Consider the following 22,266-nt stretch of genomic DNA (forward strand, 5'->3'; position numbering starts at 1 on the left):
GAAACACACCATTGTCTACACATTTATTAAATATACATGATAGATAGGGAGCTATGCAATCAATCACGGAGTTAATGACTTTAACAGAGAGACCATGAAGATCTGCAGTCTTTTTGATTTCTAAAGATTTAAAAGCTCTTAAGACGTCCCTAGAACTCACGTGTGTAAATGTTAGTTTATCTACTTTGGACGTATCTATGTGCTCCCTTACAAGTGATTGAGCGAGTGCAGGAGATGACTTCAAGTCCTTGGTAGTCGAAAATGGAATGTCAGTAAAGAATTTTTCAAAAGCTTCAGCAACTTGCTTATCATTTGTGAGTAGTTTACCGTCAATTTGTAATTGATACTCGAGATCGCGTGCTTTGACTTTCCCAGTTTCGCTATTAATAACTTTCCAAGTCATTTTAATAATATCTGAGCTACCTTTAATTTTACTGCTAACAAACATTGCCTTCGCGGTAACGCAAACACGTTTGAAAACTTTTGAATACTGTTTTACATAGTCGTGAAAAGCTACGCTATGATTGTATGTTCTTTCTTCGTAAAGTTCATACAACCTGTTTCTACTCTTATAAATTCCTACCGTCGCCCAGTCACTAAAAATTGGTGTGTCTGCTTTCTTAATTGTTTTTGCCTTAAATACTTTATTAAATTCCGATTTTGTTAGATTAAATAGGGAGTTATATAACAAATTTGGGTCATCACAGTAAGGAAGTTCTGGTAATTTGTTTGACATATTATCTTTGAATTGTTCTAAACGACTACTTGATATGGGATTGCATGTAACATCCTTTTTCAGTGAGCGGTCAACAAATAAGTTGAAAGATATTTGTTGACCACAGTGATCTGACTTTAATTTATTAATTATTAATTTATCACAAGGTTCTAAGTTTGATTGACCTGGTGTGCGCGTGGAAAACGCAAAAGGGGCGGCCCGAACAGACCTGGCGACGTTCGGTTGACCGAGAGTTGAAAACTCTCGGCATGGCATGGGCAACAGAGGCTGCAATAGATCGCGGGGAGTGGAAATCTGTTATTCGAGCTCTACATCCCAAAAGGGGATAAAAGGACTAGTAGAAGATGTTACTAATATTTAGCTATTGTTTTATTGTAGAGTTTGTCAACACCCGTTATTTTAGAAAGAGAGAAAGAAAGAAAGAAACGGTTATTATAAAGGGACACCACAGTAACAAATACAAAACAAATATATAATTTTCTTATCCGCCGAAAAGGAAAGGACGGATGATTGACAGCTGTTTTCAAAATGAATAAGTGAATTAATAACCCGAGCTAATCAAATAGGTATCTCGCTGGTAGGCAACCCGTTTGACGTGTGCTGTCAACTTAATTCTGTCGAGTTATTGGACAATGTAAAATGTTTAGAGGGTTGTTTTGGATTTGTACCTAAATTGACGTGTGTTCCATAAGTTTTATGGCTGTCGATTAAATTCCGGGACCCGTCACTTTCTTTTTCGGCGGATAAGAAAATTAATTAGCACTATTATGAACACATAAAGAACAAACAATACTTTGACAGACTAGACTGTCTACAAAATCCATGTCTCACATATCTAATTGTACCTCTATGTTTGTCTCGTGATGTTAAATATAAGGTATTGAAATAAAAAAATCAAAAGTCCATAAGTTACTTACTAACTGTGGCATATCTATGTGTTTGCTTATGGTTTCATGTCATCTCAAAATGTGATTGATAAAAATGCAAATGCCGTTTTATTGAATATATAACACTACCAACTATGGACGTAAAAAAATATTCGAAAAAAGTTTTGAATATCATTGTTTTAAGTTTACGTGGTTATTATCATAATTAAAACACATAATAACGGGTTCTTACCGCGTTTAAATCAGGGTTATGAGACTCCCGATATTTCGACACTGTTGCCTGATGATGAGACCAATGTCATCAGAACCCGTTATTATGTGTTTTAATTTTGAATATCAGGTTTCATTTTGAATTTTGAATGTCAGTAAAATACCTGCTACTAAGACTGTGACAGCACCAGCGGGAACTCCAAGTCCTAGTTCTGGTTTCTGTCGTTCTTCCAACCACCCGACCGCTCCTACCACCAGACCTCCAATACCGCATACTATCTGTGAGGAATACAGGCTGTTAGTGACATAGTAACGAAAACTTTGAGGGATGAATCAGACCATGATTCTGAGTTAATATCAAGTGGAATTTTCCGTCGCAAAAGTATATAAGTATAGTATATTGTAGTAAGGCTGTAAGCGCTAATTAGTAGTGTGAGTACTGAGATGAAGACTGACAGAAATGAATGGAAGAGGAATTACATGTTGTGCTGACCACACCTTATCATCATCATCATCATCAGCCCATAAACATCCCCACTGCTGGGGCACGGGCCTTCCCTATGGATGGATAGGGAGATCGGGCCTTAAACCATCACGCGGGCCCAGTGCGGATTGATGGTTATTAACGACTGCTAATGCACCCGGGACCAACGGCTTAACGTGCCTTCCGAAGCACGGAGGAGCTCGAGATGAAAACTTTTTTTGTGGTCACCCATCCTATGACCGGCCTTTGCGAAAGTTGCTTAACTTCAACAATCGCAGACCGAGCGCGTTTACCACTGCGCCACCGAGCTGCTCAACCGACCGCACCTAGAGTGGGATAAAGGTAGGGGAATGATGATGGTTTAAGTTCACAGCCTCACCTGTAAGACTCTGACCCTCAGAGCCATGGCGAAGGGGTAGAGTTGCAGTCCGCCAGCGAATGGCACGTCCGTGTCGTCACATTTGGAGGCGCCGCTGACTGCGCTGCACACTGACTGCTTGCGCGACCACATCGCAGACTTCGCGTGGAGCACTGGGGATGAACACCGACAGTGTTACTTTTGTCACATCACATGTGTGTGTATCTAAATAAGTAATAATCAACATTAAGGGTGGTATTAATGTAGGAATGTGAGAATACTATGGAAGGATAATGAATGGGAATTTGATTGTTTATGGTATGAAAGGAGGATGGTTAATGAATAAGTAGTAGTAGTAAGGCAGTTCTTTTTTTAAAAAGGAAGAGAGGCGAGTCGATGGTGCAATGGTTGGGGTAAAATATAAGGAGTAAAGACATTTAAAATATATCCCGTGTTATTTCTATATCCCATTAATAAACTAATATATTTTATGTTTAGTTTTATTTTTTTAAAGAATGTCTAGGGCCCTGTGTCGAAATTTTTCTTGCAGCTTCTTTTCCCTGGCTATACAGGTTGTGAGAAGCTGCAGTAGTTTTAGGCGGATGAGACGGTCGTTATGTAAAAATTGACGATTCAAAGTGTAACTATGTTGCCTACTGAATAAAGATACTTTTGAATTTGAATTTGAAAACTAATCTCAGCTGCGAGACTGCTCTCAAGATCATGTCAATGTGACAGTTTTTATATAAAACAGAGACTTGAGCATGATCTTGAGGGGGAGTCTCAGCTGAGATTGGTTTATTAATACCACCCTAAATACTCGTATTATGTCACGCTGGTTTAACAGAAAGCTCTGTGAGGTGTGGGTACTTAGTTCATCTTGCGATGGACCTCTGACTACCCCACTGGGATATTGTCGTGAGCTTATGTTGCATTATAAATGTGAAAGAAATCTGTATTCTTTTTACGCTTATGTGGTATGGAGAAAGTTTGAGACGTAGGAAAGGACTTAGAGTTTTTGTTCCGGATATCACCCCTTAAAGGGATGAAAAATTGCTCTAGAGCAATAAAGCCGCCCAAATTGTACTGTATTCATGTGTTATATCTGATTATTGAAATTTAGTTCTGTGCAATAAAGTATACATAAACAGCCTATATACATGCTGCTGGGTACATGCCTCCCCTCAATCAACCGGAGGGGCCATGGAGAATACTCCACCACGTTGCTCCACTGCGTGTTATTGGAGGTGTTTTTACGGCTAATAGCCGGGACCAACAGCTTAACGTGCCCTCCGAAGCACGGAATCATCTTACTTTTTCGGACAATCAGGTGATTCAAGCCTGAAAAGTTCTTACCAAACAAAGGACATTCTCACAAAGTGATTTCGACAATGTCCCCATTGGGAATCGAACCCGGACCTCCAGATCGTGAGCCTAACGCTCTAACCACTAGACCACGGAGGCTGTTGTTGGCAATAAAGTATATTTGATTTGAAAAACGGTGTGGAAACGATCCCTCCGAACCACAAATCATCTTAGTATCGGCCTATCGGGTGATCAGTCTGGAATGTCTTAATCAGATTAAGGATCAGTAATGCTGTGGGGTCATGCTGCAGATATGAACAGCATTTTTGTTCTGCAAAAGCGAGCCATTCGGGCGATTTACAAATTGGGACCCAAGATGTCACTTAGAAATAAATTTAAAGAAATTAATATTTTAACTTTGGCATCACAATATATCTTTGAAAACTTAATATATGTAAAAAAACATATAGGATTATTTGCAAAAAATAGCGATCGGCACATTGTTAATACCAGGAACAAAAATAAACTTGCTTTACAAGTCAGTCGATTACATAAGATTACTAAATCTTTTAAGGGGCAATGTATACGTTTTTACAATAAGATTCCCATTGACATTCAGAATTTGCCTTTCAACTGTTTTAAGACAGTAGTTAAACAAAAACTTTACAAAAAAGGTTATTATAAAGTTAGTGATTATTTAGAAGATATGAATGCATGGGATTAACTGTCTGAGAACTGATATTAGGCAGCTAAATTACTCAATTGTATACCAATATTTTATGTTTTATGTTTATTTTTATTTTTTTAAAGAACGTCTAGGGCCCTGTGCCGAGGTTTTTCTTGCAGCTTCTTTTCCCCGGCTATACAGGTTGTGAGAAGCTGCAGTAGTTTTAGGCGGATGAGACGTTCGTTATGTAAAATTGACGATTCAAAGTGTAACTATGTTACCTACTGAATAAAGATATTTTTGAATTTGAATTTGAATTTGATATTTATAATGTCCCCACTGGGATTCAAACCTGCGAGTGACCTCCGGATCGTGAGCCCAGAGCTCAACCACTGGACTACAGAACTCGTTCATGTGTTTATTTAAAATGTCACACGTAACACATAACACAACATACGCGCGTTATGCCCACATTGAAGCCCCATTTCACGAACAAAAATACTAGTTCTGACGTCATCAATAAACATGGTTGAACGCCCAACTCAGTGCTCCGGAATTCATAATGAAAATTCGATATTAAGCACTTTAAATATATTAAATTCGTTATAATAATTACGTTTAAAATATGCGCTAGTATAAGAGTAAAGGCGATACGGCTCATCATTTAACACGTTGATCTAACAGAAAGCTCGGTGAGGCGTGGGTACTTAGATCAGTGTGATGGATGTACCTCTGATTACCCCACTTCGGATATAGTCGTGAGGTTATCTTAAGAGTAAAGGGAAGATAAGCAGTTATAGTTAAATAAATCTATCTCTATCTATCTATCTATATCAGCCTAAATTCCTATCCAATTTTGGACGTAGGCCTCATCCAAGTTTTTCCACTTCCGACGATCTTGGGCTATCGACATCCAGCCATATCCTGCGTGCCGCACGATGTCGTCCTTTCATCTCACGGTCTTGTGAAAGCTCGTGGGCGCTACTCCAACAATCTCCGCGTCATTCGGGCAATGTGTCCCGCCCATCTCCACTGCCGTTCGGCAATTACTTTTACCACATCCCTAACCTTAAATACCTCAAATAAATAAATAAAGGAGACAAATATTGAGAGTTATTGACGACAGAAGTGGCAAGATGATTGGACACTTAATAAGACACAACGAACTTATTAAAAACATCGTAGAAGGGAAGGTAGAAGGAAAGAAAGGGAGGGGACAACCAAGAAGAGCTTACATGGAACAAATTAAATTCAAATTAAACATCGTGCCACATAAGGAAGTCAAAGAATCGGAATCTGATACGCAAGAATGGAGAAAGCTACTTGAGCGTGGTTTTCATTCATAAATTCAATTTTTACTGACATTATCTCACACACCTTCTGGTACACATACATACATACATAAACTCACATCCCTAATGGGGTGGGCAGAGCCACAAGTAATCAAAGACAACTTGCAGCCACTGTTGCTACCTTCTGGTAGATTTATATATTTTACTTTCGGATGCCACGATTCTACAATAAGTTACTTAATATAACTGACTGATCTTTCTGGGCTGTCATTAAAATGGACTTTTTGACAGAATATATTACGAATTGAATTGAGGAAACTGGAAGGTGTATGTCAATACATACACTGTAGAGGTATACTGCCTACCGTCTTCGAATTTGAGACATTTCTTATAAAGTAATTTTATACATCTTTTAAAAAGGATTAAAGGTAACTTGTCCAGTAGGACTAAAATGCGCACTGCAGGTTGGGTTTTCTGAACGGATCGGACCTGCGCTGCTTTTGATGTTACGCCATAGACTATGGCTCACCTGACGTCCTGCCCTCTGTGGCTTGACACCTGTACACGAGAAGAACTTATGAATGGTGCCGAAAATGCTGGTGGCAAAATACTGGGCTGAACAAATCTGAAAGCCAAACCTAACAAGAAGAAGAAGAATATAACAACATAAGCTGACAAATATATATTCGAATGGAGTAATCAGAGGTACTTCCATCGCATGATGAACTAAGTACGCACACCTCAACGAGCTTTCTCTTAGACAAACGTGATAGGCGGTGGTGGGTGGTGTTAAGAAAATACAAATATCTCGTTGAATTTCTTTCAAAATATCAACTGAGTATAGTAGTTCAGAGCTCTCAGATCAGATTTTAACATCAAAGAAGTAGAAACTTCAATTGCTTTTAGAATTTTACTTCCGCAGAATTCATGATATTCCTCTTCACTGAATATCAAATGCAGTGATTTTGCATTTTTATGCTCCAGCGGGTTGCTATCATTTGCTATCTGATATTGAAGTGTAGGTATTATATCTACTATTGCACGGGTATATCTAAAGTTTTATCGATAACACGGTTACCGATAATAATGTTGGATAGAGAATGAAGGAAATTGAATATCGAAGTCGATAAAGCTTTCCAGTCCTTTTTACTTGTTGGCATCCCCAACAAAAGTAATCTTTTATACAGGGTTTTAATGGATGATTCAGAGGGGGATAATTCAGACCATGAATCTGATGGACCCCGTAACAACTTTGCAGGACCTGGCATTATTCTGTATTGCTACTAAAATTGAGGTAGAAACTGTTTCCTAAATATTTCACAAACTTTTAGGCATATATTAGCAGGCGCTTCGGAGTTAGGAACCCAAAAGTTAGGAATTCAAGAACTGTATAGGTACCTACTTACTTATAAAACAGGTAGATACTTGTTGCTCTTATGGTACCTGTAGGTCTATTGCGAGTGGCTAAATTACGTACTGTGATCCAGATATCAAGCAACAATTTATTTATTTATATAAAGTACTGCCACATGGTATACAGGGTGTTAGTGACATCGTAACGAATACTCAGGGGGATGATTCAGACCATGATTCTGAGTTAATATTAAGTGGAATTTTTCGTCGCAAAATTCATATTCTTTTTAGTTTTTTTATTGTTGTCGGGTATGAAAAACCTGTATTATTATTTATAGTTATTATTAAGGCTTTAAATAACATTGGTATAAATACAATGTCCTGTAAAATTGCATAAGCAATTTGAAAGAAAAATAATAATAACAGAACGGTTATTTAAACTAAGAAATAAGTAAGTACCTGCTAAATTAAAAATTTAAATAAAAATTAAATATTATTAATTAATATAATTAGAATTAATAATTATTTATTTATTATTATTATATTTTTTATTTAATTTTATTAAATTTGTCAGTCTATTATTTTATTTACTACACTTTCCCCATCAATTGAGTCGCCCCTGTCGTTTCCAACATGGCGGCCGCACCTGAATTGATTCAGTAAGCACGTAATTAGTGAACGTAAATTAATTTCAGCGATTTACGAACCATTTCCCAGAGAAATAAATGTGAAATGAGTCATAGCCGCTTTACTGGAAGTGCCGCCTCTTGTTTTGCAGGTTAAGGGTCGCAATTATGTTCTTTACTAAGTTTCAAAGATTTATATTTACCTACGTTCTATTTTCCACTCTTATATTTGTTAAGAAGGTTTATCATTGTTTTCTATTTAGAAGATAATTTCTCTTTAAGTTTTATAATTACATATTACTAGTAGTTGAGCGTTGGACTCACGATCCGGAGGCCCCGGGTTCGAATCCCGGTGGGGAGATATCACAAAAATCACTTGTGATTCCTAGTTTGGTTAGGACATTGCAGGCTGATCATCTGATTATCCAGAAGTAAGATGACCCGTGCTTCAGAGGGCACGTTAAGCTGTTGGTTCCGGTTACTACTTACTGATGTAAGTACGTAGTCGTTACTTGAGTCACGTCAGGGGCCTTTGGCGGCTCAATAATATCCCTGACTCCAGGGTTGATGAGGTTGGTCATCCACCTCACAACCCTCACGATAAAAGAAGAAGCAGCAGGAAATTAATAAATAAATTTCAAGCTGTTCATTATTTCACGAACTCCTAACAGAAACTTTCAACCATACTATTTATAATGATGATTATTTTTACCACATACAGGGTGTAAGTGACATCGTAACGAATACTGAGGGGGATGATTCAGACCATGATTCTGAGTTAATATCAAGTGGAATTTTCCGTCGCAAAATTCATGTTTTTTTTAGGTTTTTTTAAATTATTTTCAATTCTATACTTTTGCAATTGAAAATTCCACTTGATATTAACTCAGAATAATCAGCTGAATCATCCCTCTCAGTATTCGTTACGATGTCAATTACACCCCATACAAGTACATACGGTAGCCATACAAGTAGGTATGGGTGTTAGTGACACTGTAACGAATACTGAAGGGGATGATTCAGACCATGATTCTGAGTCGATATCAAGTGGAATTTCCTGTCGGAAAAGTCATGAAAATTTTAGTGCTTTTTTAAATTATTTTCCGTTCCATACTTTTGCGACGGAACATTTCACTTGATATCAACTCAGAATCATGGCCTGAATCATCCGTCAAAGTTTTCGTTACGATGTCACTAACACCCTGTATAATAAAGTGTTTTGTGAAAACAAACTCATCGCAAATCATTTTGAAGTATGTTCAAACAAAGCGCTTTCCATATTTATATTGACTTAATAATAATAACGAATTTATATTAAATTAACATAACGTTACCTGATTGTCCAAAAAGAAGATAAGAGGCACGTTAAGCAGTTGGTCCCGGTTACTACTTGCTGATGTAAGTAAGAAGTCGTTACATGAGCCATGTTAGGGGCTTTGGCGGCTCAGTAATAACCCTGACACCAGGGTCGATAAGGTTAGTATTCCACCTCACAACCCACTCGATAACAAGAAGATAAGACGTTATCCAGTAGGGCTAATATGCGCAACGTCATTTTATCGATTCGATATGTCGACTAGTGCTAATATGTGAACTCAAAAAAGTCCAACAAAATCACGTGTCACGCATGTTACGGAAAAAAACAAACTCGATTTCGACAAAAAGAATTATCAAAATCGGTTCATGTACGACGAAGTTCTCTCTCTATTTAAGAGCTGCGCTCTTGTCGGTGGAGTAACCGCCATTCCTCTCTTCTTCCCGCCAAAACCTTCACCTCCCGATACGACACGACCTGCACCTTCTCTTTTATTTGTTTCATAAATGTTATCCTAGGTCTACCCCTTCCTCTCTTCCCTTAAACTTTTCCTTCTATAATGTTTGTTATAAACGACGACGAAGTTATGCCCGAACAAACATTAAAAAAACACGGTCGAATTGAGAAACTCCTCCTTTTTTGAAGTCGGTAAAAATTGAATCGTTCGATAATTTTAATACGTTGCGCTTTCGCATGTTAGCCCTGCTGAACTTACGAGTATTTTTCTCCAAAAAAACGAAGAAGACGTACTTGTTACTTACATCGACATCGTTTAGTTTCATTTTAGTATTTTATGCAACAGTTGTATAAGAAGGGTCAAAAAATGCGAGTGGCGTGAGTTGCGATGTGAGCCTTGGCGAACATCGCAATAAGAGACGCCACGAGCATTTTTTGACCTAGTTATACAACGTTGCATACAATACTTTTTCTACGACGACGTAATTTTAAACGAAACACAAAAATTTTCCAATTTATTTTCCAACGCGCGGGAAAATGGCGGCAAATGTATACTTTTTTATAGTATATCTATGGCACCAAACAAAGTAAAGGTGCCAGTTTCCAGGTCAAAAAAAAAAAAAAACAACAACAATGCTTTTTTGGCGACATTATAGTACAGTTACACTTTGTAAACAATGCTTTTATAGGCCATAGAGCGTACACTTTTTCAAAGAGTTTAATTATGTATGTGCTTATATTAGACTTTTTGGTTATTTAAATGCCAGATTAAAGTAGAGGAGTAGAAAAATTTATTTTATTTATTTGCGAAATTTACAGCGTCTTAATAGTATTAATAAAACTCTCTCTCTCTCTTTATTTAAGAGCTGCGCTCTTGTCGGTGGAGTAATCGCTATTACTCCATAGATAGGGCGTGTAGAACGGTGGTTGCCCCAAAAAACTAAACAAAAACAATAAAACTAAAGTATATAAATTGAAAGGCCATTACAAACTTCCGTATACAATTATAAATGTAAACTGTTTTAGCAAAGAACGGAAGATGCGCCGTATATCGATGCATCAGTATACATAAATTATGTGTTTATGTGTGTGTGTGTTAGTGCGTGCGTGCGTGCGTGCGTGCGTGCGTGCGTGCGTGCGTGCGTGCGTGTGTGTGTGTGAAAGACAGTGATTCAAGAACGGTAAACGACCTAAAAGGAATTAGGTAGAGTCTGAGGTTTTTACAACCCCCGGGAACGTAGGGATCGCTTCGGAAACGCACTGCTTATCGGTTTGGGAAGGATTACTTATCTTACGACCGGCAGGAGGGTGAACAGAATTTTTTATTCCTTGGTATTACCCATTTGTGGTACTTCTTGGAGTTAGTCTGTTGTTGCTTTGTGTGTGGCGTCCTTATGTAGTAAGTATGGCGTCCGTGTCAGAGTTCATCTTGATGTGTTTGGTGATAGATGGTGAGTGTATGGAGAGAGTGTTTAGCTTTTTGCGAAAAGATTTATTAATGATTTAATGTTTTGTTTTTTCTATTATTATTTTTATTTTTGTGTGATAATTTACTTTTTAATTTTTGTGTTTATCGTGTTATTTATAGTCTTATTTTTCTTTTTGTTTCTTTGTTCGTTCATTGTTTATTTTTGTTTTATTAGTTTTTATATTGTTTTCTCATCATACAGCGGATTGGGTTACACTGTAATGTTGTATTATTCATTTATGTATAAAGGTACTTAACCTTTATAAATAAATGAATACTTCTTATTCGTATAAAAGTTGCTATTATTGGCATTTTTCAGCTAGACTGTGAATGACGTTGCTGTGCCCTACAGGGTCCATGTTTTAGTTCCTATGCCTATGTAACAGAATTGAATAAAAACATAGGACGCGTTCAGTTTGTCTTCTCGGCCGCGCAGTACTCTACAGTGAGATTATGTCCTTTGTAACACGAGGCACTAATTAATATTAAGCCTAGCTTAAGGCTTCGGCACACAAAAAGCAGACGCAAATCCGAAGCAGAGCAACAGCGCGGGGGCAGTTTCACCGCAGGACCGCGATACAACCGCATTCATTTGTCAACGGCCTCTGTGGTCCAGTGGTTGAGCGTTGGGCTCACGATCCGGAGGTCCCGGGTTCAAATTCTAATGGGGACATATCACGAAAAATCACTTTGTGATCCCTAGTTTGGTTAGGACATTACAGGCTGATCACCTGATTGTCCGAACCGAAAGTAAGACCATCCATGCTTCGGAAGGCACGTTAAGCCGTTGGTCCCGGTTACTACTTACTGATGTAAATAAGTAGTCGTTACATGACCCATGTCAGGGGCTATTGGCGGCTCAATAATAACCCTGACAACAGGGTTAATGACGTTGGTAATTCACCTCACAACCCACACGATAGGAGATGGGCGTTCCTTTATATGTGTTTGTTAGAATTTAGTTAGGTATAAGTATAAGAGTTACTTTCCTGATAGTAATAAGCCTGTAGATATAAGTTGACAAGATTATTAACCTATCAGATTCTTAACGAACTAATTTCAAGTAAGTACTTAGGTAACTAGTTTCTTAACTCTGGCCAATTTTCCCGTCGACTTATTTTTCGCTAGATTTTCCTCATAGTAATATTAGTAAATGTATGAGAGACACAGTTGTCTCGACCATTATAGAGGCCGATGCGACTCAGCATCTATCACGTTGGTCTAACAGAAAGCTCGGTGAGGTGTTGGTACTAATATATCCTCTTGCGATGAATGTCCCTCGAACCACCCCAATTGGGATATAGTCGCAAGTTTGTTTTATGTTTTAAACACGCAAACCCAAGCTGGATAACTCCATAAAAGCTGTTCACGTCCTAGTTACAAGAAAGCCATACATTATCAGAAGCCCTAAGCGTCGCAATCAATCAACTGGCTTTTATCGAGAACAACATTCTGATAAAAAACTGTAAGTATATATACTTTATACCTAGCACGCATTACGTTTCCTATAGTGCCAGTATAGTATTTTAGGAATGATAATTGCCCCGATTCCTGCAGACACCTCTTAATTTTATTTTAAGTTATACCCGTCATTTTTACCGACTTCAAAAAAGGAGGAGGTACTCAATTCGACCGTATGTTAGGTTTTCTGTAATTTTGTGCGAATTTGTGTTGCCTTCATATGGCAACACTAGGAGAAAGGGTATAAAAAGGCGTGTTTGTCTTTCATTGGGGCTCTTTTGATTCGAGCACGCATCGAAGGCAGACGTACCATTTTGAACACGTGTACACTTGTGTTTGAGCACGCGTGCGTTTTGGAAATTTAGAGTAAGTAACCAATATACTTATTATTTATTATTTCAATGGTTGTTTTATTTATAGAGCATGTACCTGAGGCAGCTTTATGTATATCCAGGTATCCGTATGTTAGTTAATGATCGTGTTACCGTGGTCTTACTACATTTCAGAAGTGGGATCGTATCCATATGTGTTAATCAGGATACACCGTTTTTGAGATATTTTACTTTGGAAATATATCTGTATAAATATATACATATAGGGTTATCTGAAGAATATTTACATGTTCCAATGTTTTCGAGTTCCAGATTATGCCTCTTGAAGACGAGATCGTTCCACGAAGACGAGCCGAGCCGAGCCGAGCCGAGCCGAGCCGAGCCGAGACGAGCCGAGACGAGCCGAGCCGAGCCGAGACGAGCCGAGACGAGCCGAGATGAGCCGAGACGAGCCGAGACGAGCCGAGCCGAGCCGAGACGAGCCGAGACGAGCCGAGACGAGCCGAGCCGAGCCGAGCCGAGCCGAGCCGAGCCGAGCCGAGCCGATACAAGCCGGGAGCGCAGCCGGAGAGAGAGCCGGGAGTGCAGCCGGAGAGAGACGTCGCTTCACGCGTCGGCACAACGAGCGACACAGCCAACGACGTCGCGGCGAAGGGCAGGAGGTGCGACGTTCGTCGGCAGCTAAGGGAATAGAAAGGTCAGATAGCCCTACATTTTCATCTAAAGATGTTCTTAATATTGTTGAATCATTAGTTAACTTAAGATCTTAACCTAATCCGACAGCAGTCGCCACATCACATCCTTCCAGTAGTATTATGAACCATGTTAATGTTACCCGAATTTGGACCCTCATCGAAAAGTCAAAAGATTGATACTTGGTTAAAGAAAGTTAATGAGTGTGCCACTGTTTACGGATGGGATGAGAACAACCGTTATCCACTTCGCAATGCAGAAACTGCAGGAGTTGGCCAGAGTTTGGTATGAAAGCTTCAATTCTATTTTGTACAGCTGGGCAGAATGGCAGCAAAAGTGGTTAGACGCATTTCCTTTTGAACATGATTATGGCCAATCCCTGGAGGATACGCTTAGGCGAAAGAGTAGGTTTGGTGAACCGCTAGAGGTTTATTATTATGAAGAATTAGCCATCGTGAACCGGTGTGACATCGAAGGGAAACGAGCCGTGGACTGCATTATCCACGGATTAAGTGACAAGACAATTAGATCCAGCGATAAGCGTTACGATGTACGCAGCCTGATCAACTCCATTTTCTGATGAGTAATAAGGAGAACCAACCGCCGCCCGATCGCTTTCATTTTAATAAAACAAAGTAGTCGACTGAATCCACAGCGGGAAGTAATAATGACAATAGGGATAAATCAGTTAAGACTTCAAAAAAAATTCAAGTTACAAATTATTTTGTTTTAACTGTAGGGAAAAAGGTTACCCGTATCTTAAATGCCCCAAACCTCTGGTCCAATGTACAGGATGTCGTAGGTTCGGTCATAAAATGGAAACTTGCAGAGTCCCTTTTTTTTTGAAAACCGTGATAATCTAGGTAACATTCCTAAAATCATGCGCATACTTACCTCTAAGTCGGGCTCAAAATATTTCAATACAGTTAGGGTAAATGACACCTCTATGATATCGTTTATAGATTTCGGTAGCGAAGTTTCGCTCATAAAACAAACAACGACACTGATTTTGGGGTAGACTTGTGATCAACCCCCGACTCCACTAAAAGTTTTGGTAGTGATTTTATTTTGTCCATGCAGGTTAATTTATGCATCGACGGTGTTAGTGCGGATGTTTTGTGTCACGTGGTTGACAGTAATCTGCTCAATTGTCCGATATTAGTAGGACAGTCCTTCACCGAACAGAAGCAGGTGCTGGTATTCAAGAATGCCAACGAATTGAGGTTTTATTATGATGATGAATTCCCTTTTGCTAACGGTGGTAGTGGTGATACTGCGAGTGTAAAGGTCGTCTCCGCTTCATGCGCAAGATTGAGTGGAGAGGCGATTATCAGAGCTCGTACTGATGTTGTGATTAATTGATATGTTAGGCTTAGCGGAAGAGTCGTGGGGAAGCCAAACCGAGAATTCACGATAGCCGGCGGGTTATACAAAGTAGAGGAAGGTCAGCTCTTTGTTCATATTACCCCATTGTCAGCTTTTGTTATATTGATGAAGGTGATATTATAGGTAGATGAAATAGAGTTCAGATTGTCAATCATATTTGTACATCACCCACAGACCTCGTTGGCGAGCATTTAGGTATAGAACCTAAAGATGTTAACTTTAGCAAAAACGCTTGAAGAGCCACATAAACGACGTCTATTTTAACATTTTGAACGAATACAAGCATTGCTTCGCGCAATCATTAGAGGAGTTGGGATGTACAAATATGACTGAAATGAAAATTGAATTGAATATTGAGCGTCTTGTGATTTACCGGCCTTACATATTGTCGCACAAGGAACGACAACAAGTAAGAGAAATGGTTGGTGAGATGATGAATGCGGGGATTGTACGAGAAATTGTATCGGAATATGCGAGTCCAATTATGTTGGTTCGTAAGAAGGACGGTAAACAAAGGCTCTGTGTTGATTATAGGTTTCTGAATTCAATGACAGTTAAGATAAGGTACCTGATGGCAGTGATTGAAGACGAGATTGCTCGATTAGTGGGGCAGGCCTACTTTATAACTTTGGATCTGGCATCTGGATACTACCAGGTGCCTATTGCAGAAGAATCGAAACCCTTAACTTCCTTTATCACCCCAGACGACCAATATGAATTTAATCGTATGCCGTTTGGGTTGGCTAACGAACCAGCTGTATTTCAAAGGCTGATGAATAAGGTATTGGTTTCCGCTAGGTTCTCAGAAGCTACTGCTTACATCGATGACGTATTAACTTACGAAAAGGATGTAGAAGAGTGTTTGGATAGGTAAGAAAGGGCTTTACAGTTGATAGAAAAGGCAAGCCTAACTCTGAATTTGGCAAAATGTAATTTCTTACAGCAGAATTATTAACTATTTGGGTTATGATATTAGCGCTGCTGGGGTGCGGCCGGCTGACAAAAAGACACAGTCAGTGTTTGATGTTCCTCGTCCCACCAGTCCACATTCCGTCCGCCAATTTCTGGGACTAGTAGGATATTTTCGGAAAATTTATAAGGAATTACGCGTCTTTATCACATCCGTTGAATAAGTTGCTCAAGAAGGATGTGGAATGGTGTTGGACTGAGGAACAAGAAGCCGCATTTGTTGATCTCAAGAGTAGTCTGATATATAGGCCAATCTTAGCCATTTACGACCCGACCGCCGAAACACAGTTGCACACTGACGCCAGTGAAGTGGGCGTCAGTGGAATATTGATGCAGCGACGTAATGGAAACGACACCTACCATCCCGTAGCGTACTATAGTCGCCAGATATCTCCAGAAGAGAAAAGGTATATAAACTTGAGACTCTTGCTATAGTAAGTTCGCTCAAAAGTTTCGGGTTTATCTTCTGGGTCAGAATTTCAAAATCATGACCGATTGTAGTGCGTTGCGCTCCATGCTTTCCAAACGTGATTTGGTTAGACGTATTGCCCGCTGGTGGCTGTTTTTGCTTTTTGAATATCGTGCTGGCACGAAAATGTCGCACGTGGACCTTCTATTTCGGAACCCAATTGAGGATCTTAGTTCAATGGAAATTGACGCTGGTCTTTACCCGACGGTTATGTCAATCAATGAGGGGGACAGGTTGTAGACTCTTCAATTAGGTGATAGTGAACTGGGTCGCATTCGGGAATTTCTTACCACTGATATTGATGCAGATGGGTTAAAGTACATAACAGAAAACTAATTCAAATGAGGGCCTATTCCACGTAAACGAAAAGTCGAGGTGCCTTTTCACACCCTGTACATCAATCACCTTGGACCTTTTTGTGCGATCAAAGAGAGGAAAACTCTTACCTTTTGGTAGTCGTAGATGCCTTTACGAAATCTAAATTTATCAGGCCAGTCAGAAATACCAAAAACAGTTACAACAACGCGAGAATTAGAAGATATTTTCTATACATTCAGAAACCCAGATCGAATGATTAGCGACCGCAGTACTTGCTTCACATCGTACGTGTTCAAACGTTTTGCTCGGATAAAGGTATTAGACACGTGTTGAACGCAGTTGCAAGTCCTAGGTCCAATGGACAAGTAGAGCAGTGTAATCGCACGATGTTAGGGTCGTTAACTGCGCAAAATCTTAATTTTGACAAGAACGTCTGGGATGACAAGATAGGTAGAGTCCAATGGGGCATGAACAACACCCGTCGGAAGACAACGGGACGGACTGAGGTAATGTTTGGACTTCAGATGGATGCGGAAATTAATCCTATGTTGAACGAAATAGTATGCGAAACGCAAAATTATACTTTATTGTTAGTTCGGGAATCCCTTAAAGATGTAAAAATTGACGATTCAAAGTGTAACAATGTTACCTACTGAATAAACATATTTTTGAGTTTGAATTTGTTGGGATTGATGACTACTTCATTTAACAAATCGAATGTCACCCTGGATTCACGTTAATGATGATAAAGAAAGTAGTGATGAAGATGACTGATTGTGTCATTATTATATACAATCAAAAGAAAGTAAGTAGAGGTACTGTTTGTTGGATGAAACTGTAAGATGTGTATTTAGTAATAGCTTGAGAAGGAGGGCTCATAGCTATTTAGTTAAGGTGACTTTTAATTTTGTGAGGAGGGTTCACAATTATTTTAATTATCGTATATAAGAAGGAAGGGTTTGTATACGATAGTTACAAGTGTGAGAAAGAAGGTTCACACTCAATTGCTTTGCAATAGTTCGTGAGAAAGAAGGGTTTGCGAACTATTGCCAACTTGAATAGCTTTATAATATTATGATTATTTTAATTATCGTATATAAGAAGGAAGGGTTTGTATACGATAGTTACAAGTGTGAGAAAGAAGGTTCACACTCAATTGCTTTGCAATAGTTCGTGAGAAAGAAAGGTTTGCGAACTATTGCCAACTTGAATAGCTTTGTAATATTATGATTATTTTAATTATCGTATATAAGAAGGAAAGGTTTGTATACGATAGTTACAAGTGTGAGAAAGAAGGTTCACACTCAATTGCTTTGCAATGGTTCGTGAGAAGGAAGGGTTTGCGAACTATTGACAACTTGAGTAGCTTTATATTATGATTATTTTAATTATCGTATATAAGAAGGAAGGTTTGTATACGATAATTACAAGTGTGAGAAAGAAGGTTCACACTCAATTGCTTTGCAATGGTTCGTGAGAAGGAAGGGTTTGCGAACTATTGACAACTTGAATAGCTTTAATGATTAGAAAGAAGAGCTGATGTTTCACCCCGTAAATGTGATTATAATTATGTCGTTGTACTTTTAGATTTTAAGTGAAGCTTTGTAACTGTTCTCGATGAGTGTGGAATCACTTGGCCCGCCGAATGTTAGGTTTGAACATTAGACGTTTTGTCTACGTGCATGAGGACATGCACGACGTCAGGATGGTCGAATGTTAGGTTTTCTGTAATTTTGTGCGAATTTGTGTTGCCTTCATATGGCAACACTAGGAGAAAGGGTATAAAAAGGCGTGTTTGTCTTTCATTGGGGCTCTTTTGATTCGAGCACGCATCGAAGGCAGACGTACCATTTTGAACACGTGTACACTTGTGTTTGAGCACGCGTGCGTTTTGGAAATTTAGAGTAAGTAACCAATATACTTATTATTTATTATTTCAATGGTTGTTTTATTTATAGAGCATGTACCTGAGGCAGCTTTATGTATATCCAGGTATCCGTATGTTAGTTAATGATCGTGTTACCGTGGTCTTACTACACGTATATATATATTTTTTTCTTATCTGCCGAAAAGGAAACGGACAGATGATTGAGAACTGTTTTAAGTTTACGCGGTTATTATCATAATTATTATTAAAACACGTAATAACGGGTTCTTACCGGGTTTAAAGCAGGGATATGAGACTCCGATATTATGTGTTTTAATTATGATTGACAACTGTTAATTTTAAAATTAATGAAACATATTTTAATTCAAACTCATACCGCCTTATTATAAAGTTAGTACTAGGTTTGGCACTGGGATTAAACCTGGATTAAATTGAATGAATAGGTATTATAAAACGAAGTACTAAGAAAAACCATGGACTAAAAAAACGTTATTACAAAATAAAGAATAAAGTCGATTTCAGAAGGATGCCTATCCTGTAGCAGTATTTTTAATACACAATTAGTAGTAAGCTTCAGTGATGTTATAAAACGTAGCGTCGACATTTCGTGGCTGATTTTGCAAACTGACGTATCTGCAATATTTTGCTAAAATATTTTTTGTCTTATTGGCAAAAGCAAAATGTGCAAATTAGCTTCGCCATAAATTTCAGATACGCCAGTCAGCGACATCAGTGACTTGTTTATTTTATTTATTTATTTCGTCACTTACATCTACCATTATAGGTTTATCCCAATGCGATAGTGTAGTACATAACTAGGATTTTTTTGCAGTTTATAATTATATATCAAATTATTTTTGTGAATTCACTTAGCCTACAGATAAAGGTTGAGGGTGCGGTACGCTCGCGTGATTGGCTCTTCATATCCAGCAAGTTGAGGAGCTCGGTGGCGCAGCGGAAAACGCGCTCGGTCTGCGATTGCTGAAGTTAAGCAACTTTCGCAAAGGCCGGTCATAGGATGGGTGACCACAAAAAAAAAGTTTTCATCTCGAGCTCCTCCGTGCTTCGGAAGGCACGTTAAGCCGTTGGTCCCGGCTGCATTAGCAGTCGTTAATAACCACCAATCCGCACTGGGCCCGCGTGGTGGTTTAAGGCCCGATCTCCCTATCCATCCATGCGATCTCCCTATACATCCCCAGCAGTGGGGACGTTAATGGGCTGGTGATGATGAACCAGCAAGTTAATCCTTCTGCTCGGTACAGCCGGTAATTTCGGCCGCCGCGCCGCCGCCGATTCACGTATCCGTTCGGTACACATAGACCAACCAATTTAAAGATATCTGAATTAAATAATTTCCCTCTAAACACTTTTAAAGATATAAGCGACAAGTGCTAAATCCCTTCTCACTTTCAGTTCATTATAACCAACCATTCCTAAAATGAATAGTGGTGGGTACATTAATGAAAAATAAGGAATAAACGACATAATATATCATGTATATGAAAGGTTTTACCTCAAAAATCTGAACCCTGAGTTACCATAGTATTATTACAGTCGCTTGTGTTATGCAGTGGCGTGCTTGTCAATGTGGCTTATCTTCGCGTTTGCATATTTATGACCCACGACACCGCTGTCGTGGCTCAACGGATATTTTCCCTGAAAATGCCTGTAAAAGTGCCACGTTATACAGGGTGCAGTGACGAATTATGACGTTGACAGCGACTCCCCGAACGGCGGGTCTGTCTACGGCGAGTAGTTTGACGTCGTGTCTGTCATTTTGTTTTATTTTCTAATTTTAGTCATGCTGGTTTATTTCCTAAAAATACATTTCTGATTGATGAAAAGCTGACTTCTTAACAGTTTTTATCAAACTGTACTATAGAAAAGTCGCTCGACGTAGAGGGAAAATAAAGCGAACGCGCCGTAAATAGACTCGCCAAAGCGGGAGTCGCTCGCTGTCAACGCCATAATTCCTCGTGAAATGCCACCGTACCGAATGCTGAGGAGGATGATTCAGCTCATGATTCTGAGTTAATATCAAGTGGAATTTGCCTTCGCAAAATTAATGTTTTCCTTTTAAATTTTTTCAATTCTTTTGAATAAAAATCCACGTTCTGCGAAATGATTTTTTTTCTATTAATTTACTTTGAATCTTTGCGAAATAATAACAACATATTTTTTTCACACAAAATGTTTACTTATCTAGTAGTTAATAAAACTTTTCTAAACCGCATCAAAGTAGTGTGATGGATTAAATTCTACTCTGTCCTTTCTAATTGAAAAGGGATTGGACCACAGAATAACAAATAAGTGGTAGGTTTACGTATTTTGTAGGAGGGTCAGTGAGGTCTCAATATTTCAAAGCTTTTCAAAGTGAAAATTTAGAGATTCTGGCATACGTGCTCCGTATAGAAAATAGAGTGAAGCTTTTGAAGAATACATAAAGGTTCCTTTTGCAGGAGCAAGTGATCGGAAAATGGCGTCTGCGGAATGAATGGAAAGCATAAGTTTGCTTCGTGCTTCGCATGGGAGACTGCCTTAAGATGTTACTATAGAGAAAATATACTCAATGCTACTTGTACTCAAAAGCATGGCAACACATTGATGCATTGTAGCCTTTTTTTGATTTGATTTATTGTAGAAAAAGAAACAATACGCGTAAGGGTGCTTTGATGGATGCGAACCTCGTTTTAGGGCAATATCTGAGAGGAAAATCGAGAAAAATTACCCGAACAACTTTCTTTATTAAGCCTACAGGTAAGCCAATCAAGCAAAAAAGCAAAACAAGCAAGGCATAGAAAGCGTGTAACATAGGATTGATAACATATCGTCACTTGATACACATACACATATACACAACCACCATACCATATCACTCCCCACCACACCACACCAAACCACACCATACCACACCATACCATACCACACCACACCACACCCACACACCTACACCCACACCACACCACACCACACTACACCCACACACCCACACCATACCCACACCACACCCGTACACCCATATCCACATCCACATCACACCACACCACAACATGTATACACACACACCACCCACACCCACATATATAATGGTGTGGTGGCGCCACACCATATGACTTGGTACATATTTAAAACCTTGTAAGCGCCTTGGCATGTGATTTTTGTGAACAAATTCTCGTGGTAGACACGCTTATTCCACTGCTGGACATAGGCCTCTCCCAAGGCGCGCCACAAAGCCCTACCGTCAGTTTGTATCCAGGCGCTTCCAGCCACCTGCTACAGGTCGTCCCGCCATATTGCTAGGGGTCCACTCACGCTGCGTTTCCCTAGACAAAGAAGTGATCCCCCCCTTCTTGAGTCGCTATAAATCGTCTGCTCAAAAGTATTTTTCATCAACGTATTTTTTCACCTTTAACGTGACTTCGGACAGCACAATATGTCGATATTTTATGCCACTGTTTTGTTGTATTTCATTTCAATAACACCAGAAGGTACTTATTGTGAAAAATCTTATCAACGTACAAGCCAAAATGGGTAAAACCACAAATTACGTTAAATTACGTAATCCATTTTCGGCTATCGGAGGAATTTCAACC

The 22,266-nt window shown here is 39.0% G+C and overlaps 1 protein-coding gene across 2 annotated transcripts in view; it reads right to left on the bottom strand.

Moving 5' to 3' along the window:
- Window positions 1-22,266, bottom strand: part of LOC126370288 (uncharacterized) — a 45,271-nt gene that overhangs the window by 12,609 nt on the left and 10,396 nt on the right. For both annotated transcript variants that reach the window (XM_050015133.1, XM_050015134.1), the window contains exons 2-3: window positions 2,697-2,848; window positions 1,998-2,112 (exon numbers count right to left, since the gene is read on the bottom strand). In XM_050015133.1, the coding sequence (XP_049871090.1) occupies window positions 1,998-2,112; window positions 2,697-2,848 (267 nt within the window). The remainder of the gene's footprint in view (window positions 1-1,997; window positions 2,113-2,696; window positions 2,849-22,266) is intronic.

Source organism: Pectinophora gossypiella, chromosome 10 (genome assembly GCF_024362695.1).
Source record: "Pectinophora gossypiella chromosome 10, ilPecGoss1.1, whole genome shotgun sequence".
In the NCBI taxonomy this organism is placed as follows: Eukaryota; Metazoa; Arthropoda; class Insecta; order Lepidoptera; family Gelechiidae; genus Pectinophora; species Pectinophora gossypiella.